The sequence below is a fragment of the Podarcis pityusensis genome (genome assembly GCF_964106645.2).
Source record: "Podarcis pityusensis genome assembly, chromosome: 6".
NCBI classification, from domain to species: Eukaryota; Metazoa; Chordata; class Lepidosauria; order Squamata; family Lacertidae; genus Podarcis; species Podarcis pityusensis.
Window position 1 is genome coordinate 10,658,500 of NC_138030.1, and position 19,518 is coordinate 10,678,017.

Sequence of the window (19,518 nt, forward strand, 5' to 3'; positions counted from 1 at the left end):
AGTTCTGTCACTTTTAGGATTAGCTGCATCTATCAATGCAAAAAATAATAATGAATCATTGAGATGCCAGTCTTCTAAAAAAAATGAAATGGCAAAAAAGTATCACCTATGAAGGCCTCTTTGCATAAGGCATAAACCATTAAGTGACACTTTCTGCCGTGGTGTTGTTGTTAATATGACATGCCCCAGACACATGTTCAGGTTGCATTTGTTTAGCTCTTGGCTAAATTGACATCCTGGGGTATTTTCAAGGGGGCTGTAAACAATGTGTTCGCAATCAAGCAACTGCAAAACAGCATGTCAACCAATTCCATAACATGATAAGAAAGTCACCTTGTTATCTGGTTATCCATTTCCTTGAAAGGATTGCTTGTGTATGAGAGTCTCTTCAAACTCTAGTAAGAGCTGGCTTACATCGTTGTGGCTGCTGCATAGTCATAAGGACATAAGATAGGTCCTGGTGGATCATAGCAAGGGGTCATTTTCTTCAGCATCTCACAGTGGCCAACAAATGCCTATGGGTAACCCAGCAAGAAGGACCTGAGTGCAGTAATGCTCTCCCCACTTGTGACTCCCAGTAACTGGTATTCAGAGGCATATTGCCTCTGACAGTGTGCTTAGTCACAGAATCAAGGCATGCAGTGGCTGTTTTGCAGTGGCAAACTCTATAAATTGGGTGCTTGTAGCCTCACCACCACCAGTGTGCAAAGGGAGAGGATTGCTGTGGCACGGAGAAAAGTGTGCAGTTATCACAGAGAGCCACCACACACAAACACCTGATTACCAGCTACCACGTGGAAGCTCTGTTAAAGCAGAACCTCCACATGGCAAATATAATGCATGCTCATATTAAGAGTGTTGATGGATTTATATGGCATGCTAAATACTTACCTTTTGCTAGCTTCAGCTTTTTGATCTACAAAGCAAGCCCCCCCTTCTGTTCCTGGTTTTAGAGTGAATCATTACTAAATACCACTACCAAAGCTCTTTATATGGAGTCAGATAACTTGTACATCTAGCTGATTGTTTTCACCAGGGGTGGGGAAACCAGATCCTGCTGGGTTCCACCTCTCATTGACCAGAGAGATCAATAGCCATGAATGCTGAGGTGGTTAGAACTTGGGAATCCAATAACAGCTGTAGGGTACCATGGTCCATATCTCTTCTCTCACTTGCACTGACTAACAGGGCCTCTTCAGGGTTTCAGACACAAATCGCTCCCAAGTCCAACCAAAATATTCTGCAGATTTGAATCTGGGAACTTTTGCAATGCATAGTACAGTGGTACCTCGGGTTAAGTACTTAATTCGTTCCGGAGGTCCGTACTTAACCTGAAACTGTTCTTAACCTGAAGCACCACTTTAGCTAATGGGGCCTTCTGCTGCTGCCACGCCGACAGAGCACGATTTCTGTTCTCATCCTGAAGCAAAGTTCCTAACCTGAAGCACTATTTCTGGGTTAGCGGAGTCTGTAACCTGAAGCGTATGTAACCTGAAGCGTATATAACCCGAGGTACCACTGTATGTGCTCTACCACTGACGTATGGACCTTCCCCTGGAAGAAGCAATCAGAGCTAGGAAGCTTCTGAATGTTATCTGGTGTGGTGCTCTCCACTGGAGCCAATCAGATACTCAAATCAATTTTTGGGGTGGGTGAGTACTTTTTTGGGGGGGGGATTTGATATCCCGCCTTTCACTCCCTTTAAGGAGTCTCAAAGCGGCTAACATTCTCCTTTCCCTTCCTCCCCCACAACAAACACTCTGTGAGGTGAGTGGGGCTGAGAGACTTCAAAGAAGTGTGACTAGCCCAAGGTCACCCAGCAGCTGCATATGGAGGAGCGGAGACGCGAACCCGGTTCCCCAGATTACGAGACTACCGCTCTTAACCACTACACCACACTTGGTAGTTAAAAGGCTCATCTAGAAAGATTTGAGACATGGGCCAGTCAACATGAACTCTATATTATGCTGGTATAGGCTAAATACTTTCCAAAAGGTTTTCTGGATTCCGCATTCAAGCAAAATAGCGTCCTTTATGAGAGGTGGTTCTGGTTATGGCAACAAGGCATGAATATGGGATAGTTACTAAGAAACAATGAGGCTCTTAAAAATAAAATTCCACCAGTTTTTTCCATGAACCAGATAATGTTGCTCTGTAGTACATAATCATTTATGGTCTTGAGTTTGATACTTTCCACCCGTTGTAATTTTTCTTCTCTTTTTAAAAAGGTAAAAGCAATACAAAATAGCTAAAGATCACATGACTGCAAAAAGGAAGAGGGAGAAATGTATGCAAGGGGCATGCAATTCAGAAAGAGAGGGGGATAAGGTTTGTTTCATCATTTAGGAGATCAGGTAAACTTAGTGCTGGAAGGACATTGGAATGTCAGGTTAAGGGGAAGGAGTGATGGTATGAAGAAGATAGTTTTCATCATGTGTAAGTGCCAGAGTGAAGAAAAATGAGGTCCCAACCTCAAAGTAAGTCTTTTCAGCAGGCATTGGTATCATTCGGTTGACGGGCAGTATACTTCCTCCCGGGAGAGACATTGGTGGACATCCAAGTACTGTTTCACAGAATCTATCAGAAAGTTCTCCTGCAGAGTAAAAATGGGAGTTGCCTGATAGCCCAGCCTCCCAGTGGATTGTCATTTGTTAAGCTTCCCTGTTTCCCAAGGATGCCCTCTTCACAGTTTTTGTTTTTGTCAAGATACTAAAGTACAAAGTCATGTTGGTTAACCATAACGCTTTCCCCAAATAATGCTGGGAATGGTAGTTTGATGAGGATTTGGTTAATAACCCACAGGCATTGTCACAGTGGTTCCTTGGGAAGAAGGAACAGCCGTGAAACCAGTTTAAGACTGTTCATGTAGATAGGCCCACAAAACCTTCACTGGTATCTTCTTCATCCACAATCCCAACCAAAGAAAAACCAGTTAAACCAGAATACTTCAATGTAAGTCTATTTGCAGTCTGGTTCTCTAATGAGAGCTACGTGTGTGTGTGTGTGTGTGTGTGTGTGTGTGTGTGTGTGCAGCTTGCGCTTAGCATGAACATCCTTTTCACACCAATTTAGCACATGCTGGTAAAGTGGTTGGCAGCCACTTGTTCTTGCACACCCACATGGATGAGCAGGTCTCGATCCTTGCACTTGGTACACAGGAAGCTGTGCCCATCTAGCCCAGAACTGTCTATTTTGGCTGCTGATGGTTCTCCAATAGGGTTTCCTTTCTGGGAAGAGGGACACCTCGTCCCAGCGTCCCAGCCCCAGTCTAGTGCAAAGATAGGTTGGATTGCCCAGTGACTTATTAAAGTTGGGAGTTGGGGTGCAAATGACTTAAATCCAAATGCTCTGGCTTAAGTGGTTGATTGGAGTCACAGGCCACAGTCTCAACAATAGCACAATCAAGTCATGTGCAAGCAATAGCATCCCCTCTCCTGCTATGTTTGCATAGTTAACAATTATTTTTTTTTGTAATTTTGGGAGTTTCAAAAGTAGCTTTTGATATAGCCTGCTGTTTAAAGGGTACGAGGTGGCAGGGCGAAGGGGGAGAAGTTATGTGTGTGGGAAGTCTATATGCACCAAAAGTGTGGATTGTGGCTGGTTACCAAATGGCAATGAAATTGCATCCCCAGTGAGTAAAATCATGAACGATAAGACAGAATGTTCCCTCCAGAATACTTTTTTTTTTTTAAAAAAACCACATTCCATTATCAGACACGACACATTTCAAATGCTCGTTAATTTACAGAAATTGCATTTTATAGAAAATATGATACAATGAAATATAAAATGCGCGAGGAGCACTTTCAAAGTCTATAGACAAAGGAGCTTGCATTCTGAGACAGTCTTTTAAAACAACATCCACTTGAATTACATTTCTCCTCGCTCTTTCCCCTCCCTTTTTCAACTTCCAAATGAGAATTAATTTGTAGATTGGAAAAAAAGAAGGGGGGGAAGCAGGATCAGCCCCATCCCTCATGGATAATCCGATATCATTTCCCTAAAACTGTGCACATTCTTGGATTTAACAGAAATAATATCTAAGCTCTCCTACATTTTCCTCCTCCTCCTCCAACCTGCTGCAGCAGGACATCTTTCTTATTGTTTAACTCATAGATAATCCAAGATTTCATAGCACAATTAAGTGGCTCATAATCCATTAAATGTGGTTTTTACATTACACAGCCATGCAATCTAAATAATTGTACAAACATTAGACATAAACCTCACTAGTCCAAATCATTAAAGGGGAGAAAAAAAACCTTTTGTTTGATTAAAGAAAGCACATAATCTAGATGGTTTTTTTAAAAAATAAAAAATAAATACTGACCCTATTTAAAAACAAAAGATAGTATGCTACCATTTATAACAGTGAGGTCCCATCAGAATGCAGCAAATCAGTGGCTGAATTGTCACCATTTAAACACATTAATCACACGATACCTATTTATACCTCTGGCTCTTTGTTCTCATCCAATAGGCATTGGTTACACAACAAAGTACCTATTCATCAGGACAGACATGAGCTGGTTTACATATATTTGCATCAAGCTGGCTCATGACATTCAAGAGATGCTCATGTTGTAGGCCCCAGATGGCATATTGGTGATCCCCAAAGCAATTTTGGTACCTGGTGGCCCAACCAAATTTTAATCAAGGGAGAAGCATACAGGTTGTACGACATATAGATAAGTCACACACCAACATTGCATCTCTCTTTGGGTTTCACATGCAATGTCCCAACCATGCTCAAGTGGCAGGTCTTCGTATCTGGGAAGCCTTCAATTCTACATGGAGCCAACTTCAATACAGAGCCTGATCACATGCAAGGGGCCAGTTTGTGTGTCGGAACACATCCTGCCTCCCAGATTACTGTCTGGAAAATAGCACCCCTTATGGACGTTGACCATCTCTGTAGGACAAAGGGCAAGTATTTAGTGGTTCTTTCCCAGAGAGCTGGGATGGAGAACTTGTGGCCCTCCCAGATGTTGCTGTGACTACAGTGCCTATCATCTGTGACTATTGGCGATGATGGCTGGGATTTGAAGGAGTTTAACAGCATATGGAGGGCCACACCTTCCCCATCCTGTTGTAGAGGCACAGAATGATACTAAAGACATCTCTCTTGGGGATATCAGTAGTACGAATAACCCAGCACTGCACCCAATAGTTCTCAAAATGTGAAGCTGGCCACTCTATGGCGGTGCAGATTCTCGCCACAGGAAATGCAGTCTCTTCTTGGACTCCACCCTGTGGATATCATATGAATTATGAAGTGGTCTCATCATGAGTCAGACTGTGGCGTATTATCTATTCTGGCTGACAGCAGTTCTCCAGGTTGACGCATTTCCTAGGCATTTCTCTAGGCAAACTTCGAACGCTGAACCAAGACCTTCTGTACGCAAAACAGGTTAATTATCACTGAGCTATGGCTTCTCAAGGTCTATGTTAGACTGAGAAAAATAATAGCTCACTACCATTCCTTTCAAATAATTGCAGAAAGGAATGCTGTAGTGCTTACTCTCTCTTGAGGATCAAAAAGCATCTTCCCTCCTCCTGTGTGCTTTCCTGAGGGTCTTTATTGGACGTACTTACACTTCTTTCCTTTTATTTTTCTGGTGTCTTCCCTGACTGAGGGCAAAGGAGGCTGTCTTAATTTTGTAGTAGGCTTGATCTGCCTGTTAATTTTTGACATGATTATAGTTATTGCAACATAACTGTCTCCCATTGTTTTTATAACGTTAATCTTTCCTTAATGCTCCTCAGTACATGGCAAGAGCTGGTGCTTTCTATGTTCTGGAGAACATTAGTTCTAGTAGGCCTCAGGAGAACATGATCAATGCCAGACCACACCATGTGAGCTGTATTCAGAAGCAAAACTCATCATGTGGCAAATGCCTGTTGGATATAATTTTAGCACATACAAGCAGTTTTGAATTTGAGATTTGGACTGGGCTGACTATTCAAGCAGCCCAAAAGTTTGTCTGGGATAGCAAAGTTTTGTTGAGTACCAATATGTGCGAGCAGCTCAAGGGTCCTGGGCTCCATTACTTGGATCATGTGCAGTACAACTGATTTGGGCAGAAATGTTTCTTGAACCAACCCTGACCAGCACCTCACGTTGTGGGGACTTAACTCTTCAAAACAAGGACCCTCTGAAGTACCTTCCTTTTGACAATGGAGCAACATACAAATAAATGGTCAGGTAAATACGCTAGATTAATTGCTATGCTCTTTCAGTCTGCGTGTGCTTTTAAAATTAAGTTCATTGGTTTTCCTTGCTGATTCATGGAACAGATTATGTGGGCAAGTATATCAGCTGACTTGACGCAATAAACCATAGACTAAAACCATTCCGGCCTGCAGGCCTAACTAGTCTCCTCCTTAAAAATCTCAAGAGAACAAATGGCATAACCCTAGTAAGACAGTGGCTTTTGCTGGGTCTACTTCTGATGGTGAAAGAGCACGCAAACGATTTCAAGGGCCTCAAACACCTGCTTCTATTGGCACTGAAAACTGACCTATAGCAATGGCCCCCTATACTAAGTTTGCAACTCTTCAAAACAGAGATGGGCAATTTCTTCATTTGGGTACTTACTGATTTCCCGTCCACCAACCCACCTACCAAATGGCTTATATCTACATTTTGCTTGTGTTTAGCTCCACCTACCTGCTATGCTATGGAAAGGGTGGAAATTCTGGGCAACATCACACAGGCTTCAAAACAGGTAATCTGGGGCTGTACACAATGCAACTCAATGCACTGGAGTTCATGTGGCTGAACCATGTATACGAGCCGCCCCATTTTATAATCTCCGGTGACAGAGCTTCCACAGCCTCCCTAAAACCATTTCTTCAGTTGCTCACAGTTCTGCGTTCCGAACATTCGCGCAGAATTCCACATTCATCAGGGTGAACATCTGATAAGAAACGTACTACCTAACCATGGTGGATGGGATTCAGCAGGTGGAGGGAGCTTCAACGAAAATAAAAGGAAGAAAAACAACTCTCACACACAAGCGGCCTTTGGTCTTGTCATCATTTACTGTTGGGCTTATGCAAGGTCTTTTGTGTCACACGCACCAAAGGCTAACCAATGCTATTGTTCTAGGAAGCTACATCACGTGTGACCAGGTCACAAAGAGAAAACCCAGGTCGATAGTTTGCATCGGCTAAACAATGAATTATATATACACAACAGGTTTACTCAGTTCACCATCTGCTTTAGGCCAAAAGATAGCAGATTTTTTGTTTTTGTTTTAATTCAAAGCATCTTTCTTCCTTAGTTTCCCCCCCCCCACCCCACAAACAACTTGCCCATTATTTTTTTTAAATAGCAAAAAGGCCCAAAAAGAGAAACCATTCCATAGTTCCTGGTTTTTGTTTTGTTAATTCCTTCCCAGCTAGAACTGGCATAGGGTCATATAGAGTGTGGTGTCCAAGACGGTGGAAACGTAAATTATTTTTGTTTGTTTCTTTTGAACACTCCTGAGATTGAGGGAATCTGATACGTGTACCAAAAGGCACTTTCAAATATATATATCTGTATATATATTTTAAAAACAGTGCTTCTGTTCTAAGAAATTCAAGTTAAGACAGAGTGCCTTTCACTCCCTTTAGTCATAAAGTGGATAGACCAAGCAATATCCCTGCTGACACATCGGGAAAAAGAAAAACAATTTTTTTTTGGGGGGGGGACAAAAAAACACACAACCGCAGCAGAGACGAGTGTTCATGCTAGACAGCTCGATGTTCTTTAAAAAGGGGGGGGGGGAAAGAGAGAGAAACAGAAATAAAGAAAAAAAAGAGAGGAAAATAAACTTTCTAAGTCACCACTCAAAGGAATACAGTCAGCAGGAGATATTAATTTTAAAAAAGCTGCCACTTCTGTACAGTTCTTGTTTAGTCTGCTTTCACTCCTTTCTTCCTCAACACTGGGTTTCTTTTTTTACTTCTTCATCTTCATCATCATCATCTTCTTCTAATGCTATAGCTTTCCTTTCTTCCTTTCTTTCTTTTTCCTTTTGCAAAACAATAAAGTGAGGTCAGTTTAGTCGTCCTCGCCTCCCCCGTACATGTCCGCCAGTTTCTTGAACCTTGGCCCCCAGTCGTTAAGGTAGTCGTAATCTTGATCTCCGGAGCTCGAGGAGTTAAGTGAGCTGACGGACCCTGCTGTTGAACCACTGCCCTCATAGTCAAAGACAAGAAGGGAGTCGTACGGTGGGGCCGTCGGGTCATTATCTGCCGCTCTCAAGCCCTGGAATATCAAAGGAGAAGAAGGAAGAGGTTACCTCGCGCCGGAAGCATCACTCGTAGGAGCACCCTAAACGTGGCTCCATGGCGCAGAGCTTAACGCAGAAGGGTTGCATCCGGCAAAGTCATCCCATCTGTATCAGGACTTCAGCCACCTTCGCGCCATTCATTTGAGGCAGTCACGTGCCACTTTAAGCAGCTGTGGCTTTCCCCAAGGCATTCTGGGTACCGTAGTTTGTCAAGGGTGTGTTGAGACTTGTTAAAACAGGCATAGGCAAACTCCGGCCCTCCAGATACTTGGGACTACAATTCCCATCATCCCTAGCTAATAGGACCAGTGGTCAGGGATGATGGGAATTGTAGTCCCAAACATCTGGAGGGCTGGAGTTTGCCTATGCCTGTGTTAGAAGGCCCCTGTTCTCCTCACAGAGCTACCGTCTCCAGAATCATTTAACAATAAATCCCTCTTCCCAAGGAGCTTAGGGAATTGTAGCTCTGGGGTGGGAATGGGTGTCTCCTAGCAACTGCCACGACCATTTAAAGTAGCATCATAATGTTACTTAGCATGGTGTGTATGTTGGACTACCCCTTGTGCAACGGAACTTCCCTTCCCTTGCCTCTCACTGTGCTCCCCACCTAAATTAACTCTGGACGGTTGGGGAAACTCCCAGAAGAGATTTTGGGTTCAGGTGGGAGAGGAGAAGGAAGGGAAGTTCTGTTGTGCAAGAGGAACAAGATATTGGTTGGATACAACCCTATGGCCATATCTCTACACTGCACATGTTTATGGTTTTTTTAAATTAAAAAAAATCAGTTTAACTGTCAGTGTCCCTTAAAGAATCGTGATAACTCTACCTTTGCGAGACTACAGTGGAACCTTGGTTCTTGAATGGCTTAGTTGATGAACAAATTGGCTCCCAAACGCCGAAAACCCGGAAGTAAGTGTTCCGGTTTCCAAATGTTTTTCGGAAGCCAAATGTCCAATGCGGTTGTCGGCTATTGTTTCCGGGGCGCCTGTGCCACTCGGAATCCGTGACTTGGTTTGCGAATGTTTTGGAAGTCAAATAGACTTTCAGAATGGATTGAGTTCGAGAACCAAGGTACCACTGTACTGATATTCCTAGCTTCTCTTGCAGAGTTACTGTTGCCAGGGTTTGCTGGTCACAGCAAAGAGCCGTTAGACCAGTTTAAGACTGCAATGCATCGTATGCATACTTGCCTGTGAATAAGGCCCATTTAAAGGTGCTGGACTTACTTCCAAGTAAACATGCACGGGATCATGCTGCATATACATGTAGCATCAATCCAACTGTACCTGCATGAAACCATGCATTTGGTTCTGTGCCGCTAAAACAGAAACTGATCTGCTGCCCTTGTACGCCTGTGTGTGTGTGTGTGTGTGTGTGTGTGAGAGAGAGAGAGAGAGAGGGATAATTCACTCACGTTCTCGTAAATCAAATTAGCAGATGCTAGTTTGGGCTACTTATTTGATGAAGATTCTCTCTCTCGTCCCCTGCTCTGTCAAAGGAGAGGGGATAAGCTCTGTAATCAGCCATCTTTTACAAGAGTTGCACTTAAAATCAACGTGCTGTCTATTGCTACTAGTCATGATGGCTATTTACTAGTTCCAGCATTAGAGGCACTATGAATACCAGCTGCTGAGAAGGACAAGTGTAGAGAGCACTATTATGCTCACGTTTGGCTTGTGGGCTTCCATCCCACACCTGGTTGGGCATGGGAAATAGGATCTTGGACTAGATGGGTCTCAACTAGGGCCAGGGCCTTTTCAGTACTGGCCCCGACTTGGTAGAACGCTCTGTCACAAGAGACTAGGGCCCTGCAGGACTAGACATCTTTCCGCAGGGCCTGCAAGACAGAGCTGTTCCACCTGGCCTTTGGTTTGGACTCAGTCTGACCCTTATGTTTCCCTCCCCTTATGGTTTTGATCTATGGGCTACTTTTAAAATGAGGCTGCATTTTAAATTGCATTTTAACCTGTATTTTAAATTGGTCCCCCCGCCTTATGTTTTTACTGTGATTTTATTGGTGTTAGCCGCCCTGAGCCCAGCTCTGGCTGGGGAGGGCAGGGTATAAATAAAATAAATTATTATTATTATTATTATTATTATTATTATTATTATTATTATTTGCAGCAGGGAATTGAGATGGTAGTACTCAGCCCAGTCTGCAAATTCCATGTGTTTATTCCAATGATCAAACAGAACCTACAGCTCTGTTTTGAACTTGGCGCTGATTTATAGATGTTGAGAGCTGGGCCAGCAGGTACTGAAAATCACAGGGGAGGGGAGTGTTCTTGTTCCTGGATTCTGCTTATGGGTTTCCTACAAGTACCTATTTGCCCACTGTGAGAACAGGATGCTGAACTAGATGGGCCACTGTCGTGATCCAGAAGGCCTCTTATTATGTTCTTGTGTGAGGGAATTCCATCAGACATCAGATAATTCCATCCGAAATGGAAACGGGAGCAGAAATGGCCACAATTTACATGCTCATCTGAGGTCAGAAACGGAAATCATGGGAGCAAATTTGAGTGGTATTCGCCACCATTGCATTTAGAATCTGCTAATGTTGTGTCAAACCTAGACAGCATCTTAAAAAATAGAGACATCACCTTGCCGACAAAGGTCCATATAGTTAAAGCTATGGTTTTCCCAGTAGTGATGTATGGAAGTGAAAGCTGGCCCATAAAGAAGGCTGATCGCCGAAGAATTGATGCTTTTGAATTGTGGTGCTGGAGGAGACTCTTGAGAGTCCCATGGACTGCAAGAAGATCAAACCTCTCCATTCTGAAGGAAATCAGCCCTGAGTGCTCACTGGAAGGACAGATTGTGAAGCTGAAGCTCCAATACTTTGGCCACCTCATGAGAAGAGAAGACTCCCTGGAAAAGACCCTCATGTTGGGAAAGATGGAGGGCACAAGGAGAAGGGGACGACAGAGGACGAGATGGTTGGATAGTGTTCTCGAAGCTACCAGCATGAGTTTGACCAAACCGCGGGAGGCAGTGGAAGACAGAAGTGCCTGGTGTGCTCTGGTCCATGGGGTCACAAAGAGTCGGACACAACTAAACTACTAGACAACAACAACAATGTTGTGTAAAATTATGTTACTTTCTGTTTTGTTTTTGACATTTTCCCTCCATTGAAATGGACTACATTATTAATTATGTTAATTTTGGCCACAGCGGATAGTGAGATGAATAATGTACATTTTATAGTGGAAGCCAAACTGCAGCGGAATGTGAACAGCGTTGCTTGAGATGACCACAGGACGGGATGTAAATCGCTGTCTCCCTACTTCCCTATCAACAGGCACAATCCTTCTCCCCTTTATATGCACTGATTATGTGTGTGATTATTGTGTGAAAAGAGTAACAGGGGGCACATTTTTGATGGGTGAGAGCCTCGCACGCAGTATGAGGAATGAGAAGCATGAGTTTAAGGAGAGGAATTCCTGCCGGTCTCCAGAAGCATGTAAATGGGGTTGGTGTGCACCACAGTGGGCAGAGAGGAAGAATTTTTTAATGATTAAAAACCGAGAACAAAATGTCTCAAGAGCAGGAAATGGATATAATAACAAAATTAAATTGCTCCCACATTGATGTATCAGGCTTTATGAAATGGATCACATTTTCGCCTCAGAGGAAATAAAGCATCGATTGGTTTGCAAACACGCCGCCTGTCTTTTCAATAGTAAAAGGATCAAGTTGGCAAATTAAAGAAAAATATTAAATGCACAGTTTCGAGAAATGCACGGGGGAATTCATTCCTTTTCCGGAAGGCTCAAGTTCAGACAAGCAAGCATGGGAGACTGCATGACCGTGATTGCAAATGTTCCACAGCTATTGCTGTGGAATCTGGGGCTGTTTCTATTATTCTTAATTTAAAAACATGTTTCCAAGCCAGATTGGTGGCAAAGAAAATTGTGGTACTGATAAACATTTGCTAAATACAGTTGCAGTGCCTGCTCAGGGAGTTATCCTGTACTTTTGGCAAATCCCTGATTCTCCACTCCCTGTTGGCACCTGTGTGAGTTGTACCACTTGCTGATTTCTTCCCTCTCCCTCCCTGTGGTGATATTTCCACACATGGCCACTGGACCCACATGGGGGAATATTGGCACTCTTGAAGGGCAGTGGATTGCACTTATTGGTCCTGTCCAGGGGCTCCTGTTTATGCATCCCAATTCTCATGGACCCCAAGAATGCAATCTGTACCGCGAAAGAACAGAGAGTACTGGTACTTTATTACATTCACACCCCACCTTTCCAGGTGGAATGTCCATGGTATCATGTGAGCAAAAAAAGACAGAGATCTGCTGAATGAGGCCAAAGATCCTTCTGGTCTCACACTTTGCTCCCTGGATAAAGCAATATATCCTTTCATAACTCGTTGGATGTTGAACTTGTTGAATGAAAGTCATGGGTGTTGTAACATAGACTATGATGCATGGGCTAAACTTTGGAACGAGAGTCTAAAATTCACTGCATGCTCCGCTTTAAAAGAGAATGTTATGAAAATGGTCTATCATTGGTATCTCACTCCCACCAAACTGGCAAAAATGTATAGGACAAGTAGCAAAACCTGCTGGAAATGCAAGGAAAAGGACAGTGATTTTTACCACATGTGGTGGTCATGTAACAAAATAAAAGAGTTTTGGGAATCGATGTATAATGAGTTAAAAAAGATGTTTAAATACACTTTTCCAAAAAAACCGGAAGAATTTTTGCTAGGTTTGGTGGGAGAAGATATTAAGAAGACAGACCAAAGATTATATCTGTATGCAACAACAGCAGCTAGAGTTCTGATAGCCCAAAAGTGGAAGTTACAGGAGATTCCGACTGTAAGGGAATGGCAGATAAAGCTGGTCGAATACGCGGAAATGGCAAAATTGACACACAGAATTCGCAATCAGGAGGAGATGAAGTACTAAAAAGAATGGAGTAAATTTATGGTTTATATAAGTGAGAACTGTAGAAATATGAAAACGTTGGCAGGATTGAATTAAATCTTATGTCACGGTGTAATTTTTAACCAATGAAACTGTGAATTATAGATTGGAATAAGAAAACTTGCGGAAGGGAAGGACGGAAGTCAACGGCTCTATGGAGCATAAAGTAGGATATATGTAATAAGACTTGATGTTTTTGTTGGCTGGTGTTGGTGTTCTTAAATCTCAATAAAAAGCATTTGAAAAAAAGAAAGTCATGGATGTTGGCCTTTTGGAACACCCATTTAAAGAGCATAACTCACTCACAAAGTCTCCAGTGCCCCTAGGTTTGGGGGTGGGGTTGAGGTTTCATAGCTCTGTCACCATTATTAGGTTTCTCGTGTGCTCATGTCTCTTAGGAGCTCTGTGACTTCTACCTCCTTGTGTTGGACGAAGCAACCCATTCCCCTCTTTGCTACTTTGCAGTGTGTATGTTGCTTATACAGTTTTGATTTGCTGTTAAAATGGGATTTTATTGCTTGATTTGATTTCAGATAGGCTTGCTTTATGCTAGGCAATCTGTTGGAAAGTCAGAATAGAAGTGCTGTGATTAAGCAAGCAAATAAACGAATAACACTGCGTGACATTTCAGAGTATGCAGGAATTTTCAGGCGCATGGTGCAGTTCTACCGCTGAAGCCAAGTAGGTTCAGCCTTGGATGGTAGACCACCTGGAAATGATGGCTGAGGTTCAAAGGACTATTCGAGGACTTGGGCATGAAAACTTCAATTTTTAGTATTTTCTATTGAACCTTGACTATGGATTTAAGACTCTGTTGATGAATGTCTTGGTTAACAGAGCTCTATACAGCTCCCTCCCTGGGCTCTCCATAAAGACCTGCTTCAGGGTTTCTGCTAGGCTAAGGGGAGAGTGGGTTGGTGTTAAGTGGACATTATTCATTGAATTCACCATTCTTGAATACAAATGCACCCTTGGAGCAGCAGGACTTCTACAACATGCCACACACTGCTTTGGAAATTTGTCTCAGTTCCGAAAGACTTTTTTCACGCAGCATGGAGAGCAAATGTTTGAATGTTTCATATCTAAAGTTCCCTTGGTGTGTACAGAACTAGCACTGGAGATCTTCGGATCAAGGCCCATATATAAGTCTCGTTGGAGGATAATTTTGGGAGAATATCGGAGTGTACTTGTAATATATGATAATAAACAACTGTTTGCCACATAGAAACCTACTACTGTTTTGGTGCTAGGTTAAAAACCTTGGGTTGTATCCAAAGAAGTGCTACACAATTTGTTCTGTTAGTGCAAGAATTTCTGCTTGCACAATGGAACTTTGGAACTTCTCCCCTCTGTGAGCTCCCGAAATCTGTTCTAGCCTCCGAAGCAGATTTGGGGCAGGCATGTGTGTGTGTGTGTGTGTGTGTGTGTGTGTGTGATGTTCTGTTACCCAAGTGTAAATTTTTGCACTTATGGAATGAGTGCATTGCGCATTGCCCCTAATTTACCCAAGCATTTTAAGCACCGATTATGCTACTGGTCTGCTCTATTGTTTTAAGTGTGGTAAAATGTATTTTCTTTCACAAATTTGTTCTTGTTGTACTCTTTCTTGATGGGCAAAATTCAGCAAAAGTGTCCCACCAGTGCAAGCCCACGCAAGGATTTCTGCAAGTGCAACATGGTTTTCCTGCTCTCTTTCCCTCATGCACCCCAATTGGCTGTGAGGAAGGTCTGGGGAACCCCTGGAACAGCCTGCAAGGGAAGGGAAGGGCAGATCATTCCATCAGGTGAGTGGCGGGAGTTATCTGCTTAGTACTACGTTGAATTCCTTCTGGTACGCTTAGCTCAGCAATGCCCATTTTACACTATGTGCTAGTATCTTTAAGGGTTAAGGAGGGTCCAAAAATATTTCCCCAGTGCACAGTTAAAGGTAAAGGTAAAGGTACCCCTGACCATTAGGTCCAGTCGTGGCCAACTCTGGGGTTGCGGTGCTCATCTCGCTTTATTGGCCGAGGGAGCCGGCGTACAGCTTCCAGGTCATGTGGCCAGCATGACTAAGCCGCTTCTGGTGAACCAGAGCAGCGCAAGGAAACGTTTACCTTCCCGCCGGAGTGGTACCTATTTATCTACTTGCACTTTGACGTGCTTTCGAACTGCTAGGTTGGCAGGAGCAGGGACCAAGCAATGGGAGCTCACCCCGTTGCAGGGATTTGAACCGCCAACCTTCTGATTGGTAAGTCCTAGGCTCTGTGTTTTAACCCACAGCGCCACCCACGTCCCTAGGCACAGTTACCTGGGAGTAAATCCCAAATAGATAAACTGGAACTTACATCTGAACAGACATGCTTAGGATCTTGCTGTTAACAAATAAAATAGTAACAATTTTTTGGGAGGAAAAAGCTATCGGCAAAAATTGGCAGGCCCCCTTTCATGCACACATGCATCTAATTTTGAACTCTGTGTAAGTTAATTGCATCAGTAGCCTTTGCTGGCTATACGAGCCTCCAGCAGCCGTCCTGGGAAGCCTTCAAGTATGTACCTCATTAATAAAGTCCCCGATGTCCCCAGGATGGGGGATTACAGGTCTTATAGGATACTGGGGCTCAGCAACAACTGGTCTCTCGTCTACCCGTCTGACTCCGTTTGCCTTGTTCAAGACGTGATCCATACTCTCTGGCTGCTGAAGTTGACTTAAATCATAATCCTGTAACAAATGGAGAAGCAGAGAGTGAGGCTCAGGCGGCTTTTCACTGAAAACCCTTCAAGTGCCTCTATGCTGCAGAGGTCTGTAAATAACCTCACTGGCTCAAGTTCAACTGGAATTGAGGCAGAACCATTCCACCATGTGGCATTGGGCATTGATGCCTGCACCTATTTAAACATACGTGACTCATGTGATATTGATTGTTTGCTGGAGGCAGCTGAACAGTGCTCCAAGGCACATTGGGGAGCTAAAGACAATCTAGCATTGCCCTTTAATAATCAGTTATTCAGCTCATATTTGGACACCTGACAGCAAAGATCTCAGAGTGAGTTGAGGAGAGGAACAGAGTCCAATGTACCTGTTTTGCTACCTTACAGGCTTTAGGGTTGAGTTAGCCTTCCAAGTTCTGATCTGCAGTTTATTAAGAATAGTCACACCGATTTCCCAGATTGTAATCCCTTACACTCTTTACTTAGCAATCAACCCCATTAAGTTCAGTAAAGCTTGCTACCAGGTAAGTAGGTATAGGATTGCATCCCAAGTAAAATAAAACCAGATTACAAATTAAGTGCAAACTGGCATGGCAAGTTACAGAAAACTGGCTCTGGGGAGGGCTGTATGTCAACTATGAATGTTGTGTTATAAAGAGCATTGAGCAGCCCTGAACTCATGTTTGACCCTTTTTGGATTGGGCATGGATTCCGTAAAGTATGGAGTGATGAAATCTCAGAATCCAGCAAAAACCAGTTTGCAAGCAGTTCAAATAGGGTGTCCTCAGCAGCATACGGAAGTTTACAAATTGCAGCCCAACCAAGTCCTGTCTTTGGGCTGATGTTCAAGTACCAGTCGAGGGATGGGGCAGAAAGTGAGTTCAGCTTGAGTTTTAATGTGGACTTACTTAATTCACACTCCCTGAAACAAGCCATGAACAGAAACAAAGCTATTGTTAAAAATTCACACTTCTGCGAATCTTGTGGCAAAATTCTCCAGCAAAATAATGTGCACACGAAGGTCAAGTGCACACATAAATGCATATATTAGTGAAAGTAACATACAAAAAGCCAATGTATTAGGGAAAATTGCTTGCAAAAATGTGTATATTGGGGGGAATTAAGGCAAATTTGTGTATATTGGGAGAAATTCACATGAAAAGACCAGTGAATTTTCATGAGGACCTTAAAAACAACAGCCAGGAACTGATGCAGAAATGCGGAAAACTAAACTTCGGAAAAAATGAGAAACTGAGAAAAACCAAAATTGCCAGGCTTGTCCATCCCTAAATACAACATGTGGCAGCCATGGAGTTGTTACAGAGTCGTCTAAACTGTGAGTCTACATGTAGGAAGCTGGACCATGAAGATGCTCTCCTCACCTGGTCTTCTTCTCCACCTCCTTCCTCATCATACTTCAGAATATTATCCCGGACATCATCCTCAGGGTCGATGAGAAGCTGTTTTGTGTGACGCTCCTTTTCCCTGCGCTTCATCCACACCACAAACAGCAAAACCATGGCTGCAGGGAGAAACAGAAACACAATGGAAGAGATGCAGCTGAGTGAGATGATTAACTGTCCCCCATGGGCTAGCAATTCAGCCACAAGGAGGCCATTAAAAGTGCCCTCGCCTTTTCTCTACAATTGATTATTATAGAGGTGATGGTTTGTCTGGGAGTGGAGCTGCAAAACTCAAAACAGACGGGGGAAATAAATGCCCCCCTCTTGTGCTATTAGGAGCCATGTTTATTAAGCCAGAGTTAAGGGTTGAGGTCACTGTAAATAGTTCCATCACCTGAACACGGAATATCACCAAGGTGCGTATTTCAGCTAAACAAGATGGGAACAAACTGTATAGTTCCTTGCTTTTAGCGCATCACACAGCACAGCCTGAAATGAGAGATAATGACTTCCTGGTTAGCTATGAGGTGCTCTGTACATGTTAACCTATGCTGCAGCTTAGATACTGCTATATTATGTGATTTTTTTAAATTTTCAATTGACAGCAGCCTACTTCATCAGAGGCAGGAAGTAGACTGACATGGTAGTGGGTTGGGGGTTCATGGAGAAATGACGAGATGCTCAAGTCCATAGTCCAACTACACCTGGAGGGCATGCCACTTGCCACTTTCCTAGAGGGCATGGAAACACCTTGGGATGTTCTTCCAAAGAAAACCCAGCTGTCCATTTTGTTGACTTCAATCTGTAAAGGGATATCATTTGCTTACGGAGGCATTCCAGGGCAATTTAACTCCACCATGATTCCTGGGACGGTGTTTAAAATCTAGCTGTACGACAGATATGCTGGATTTCATTTTAAATTAATAGTTGTTGCTTGCCGCTTTGATTGCTTTGGGAATTTCTACTGTGGCATTCCTATTACGGTGTTGTTACCAGTGTGGCATGTTGCTTTGCGGCACGGAATGTGATGTACACTTCAAAAATGAAAGAAATGTAAATATTAAGCTGTTGCTGGCCTGACTAAGCAACAATGTTGAGGGGGAAAACCAAATGGCGTTCTATTGCTTTCCGTAGGTTGATAAGCACCCTTATTAGTCAGCTTGATTAATGAGCTTTTCCTGATCAATTATATTTGATTAATTTATACACATTTGATACGATCCTTCCTCATGTACATTGTGCTTGCAAGAGTATCCCTGTAAGGCTGAACAAAGTCCTATATTTCTCCACTTCTTCCTGCCTAAGTGCAGAACCTTACATTTGTCCCTACTGACATTCATTTTGTTAGCTTGCACCCAGTTCTCCAATCTGTTAAATTCATTTTGAATTCTGATTTTGTTTTCTGCGGCATTAGCTACCCCCCTAGTTTGGTGTCATCGGCAAATTTGATGAGCATCCCCTCAAATTCCTTCATCCAAGTCATTTATAAAGACGTTGGACAACAACGGGTCCAGGGCAGAACATCATGCCATCTAGTCCAACCCTTTGCATTGCAGGAATCTCAGCTAAAGCACCCATGACAGATGGGACCACAGTGTCTCTCTCCCTGGGACCAAGGCAGCCACAAGCAAAGCATTTCACCCAAAAGAAAAGTGGCCATTTTGGAAAAGAATTGTTTCCGTTCTCAAATGCACCCAAAGAGGCACACCAACATGTTAAAACCAGCCATGAGGCCAGCTAATTCTATAGGCTGCTTCCCCTCCCCACCCCCTCAGCCCTACTCTCTGGAAAGAATAAATCCTTTTGAATTTGCAAGTTGTTGCAGCTGGGCTAATTTCATTTTAATGATGTGCGATTCTCTCAGAAGGAATGCAACAGAGGCTGGATAAAACATTAGCTCGCATAATCAAATTTGGACTTATTCTCCTCGTCTTTATGGGCTTTCTATATATCCAAAATCACATTAACAAATGCACTGTGATACTCTTTCAGCTGCTCTACTTGGAAAGCAGATCTGAGCGTCTTTGAACTCTTTACTGAAAAGTGCTGGTGGGTTTTGCTGAAGGAGAGAAAGCAAATCGAGGAACTGCAGATCTGGTTTGGGCCAGCCTAGATAAACTTTCCTCTCTTCTCTTTACTTGAAGAGGAGCTTAGTGCAATTAAAAGAGTTGACTGCTGCTTTCGCCATCAGAAGTTGTCCTA

The 19,518-nt window shown here is 43.1% G+C and overlaps 1 protein-coding gene across 8 annotated transcripts in view; it reads right to left on the reverse strand.

Annotated features, from left to right (window-relative positions):
• Positions 1–7,025: 7,025 nt before the first annotated feature.
• CDH4 (cadherin 4) overlaps positions 7,026–19,518 on the reverse strand; it is a 792,566-nt gene continuing 780,073 nt past the window's right edge. For all 8 annotated transcript variants that reach the window (XM_081011101.1, XM_081011100.1, XM_081011099.1 and 5 more), the window contains 3 exons: positions 17,296–17,435; positions 15,759–15,923; positions 7,026–8,257 (listed from right to left, as the gene is read on the reverse strand). In XM_081011101.1, coding sequence (XP_080867227.1) covers positions 8,051–8,257; positions 15,759–15,923; positions 17,296–17,435 — 512 coding nt within the window. In that variant the 3' untranslated portion in view covers positions 7,026–8,050. The remainder of the gene's footprint in view (positions 8,258–15,758; positions 15,924–17,295; positions 17,436–19,518) is intronic.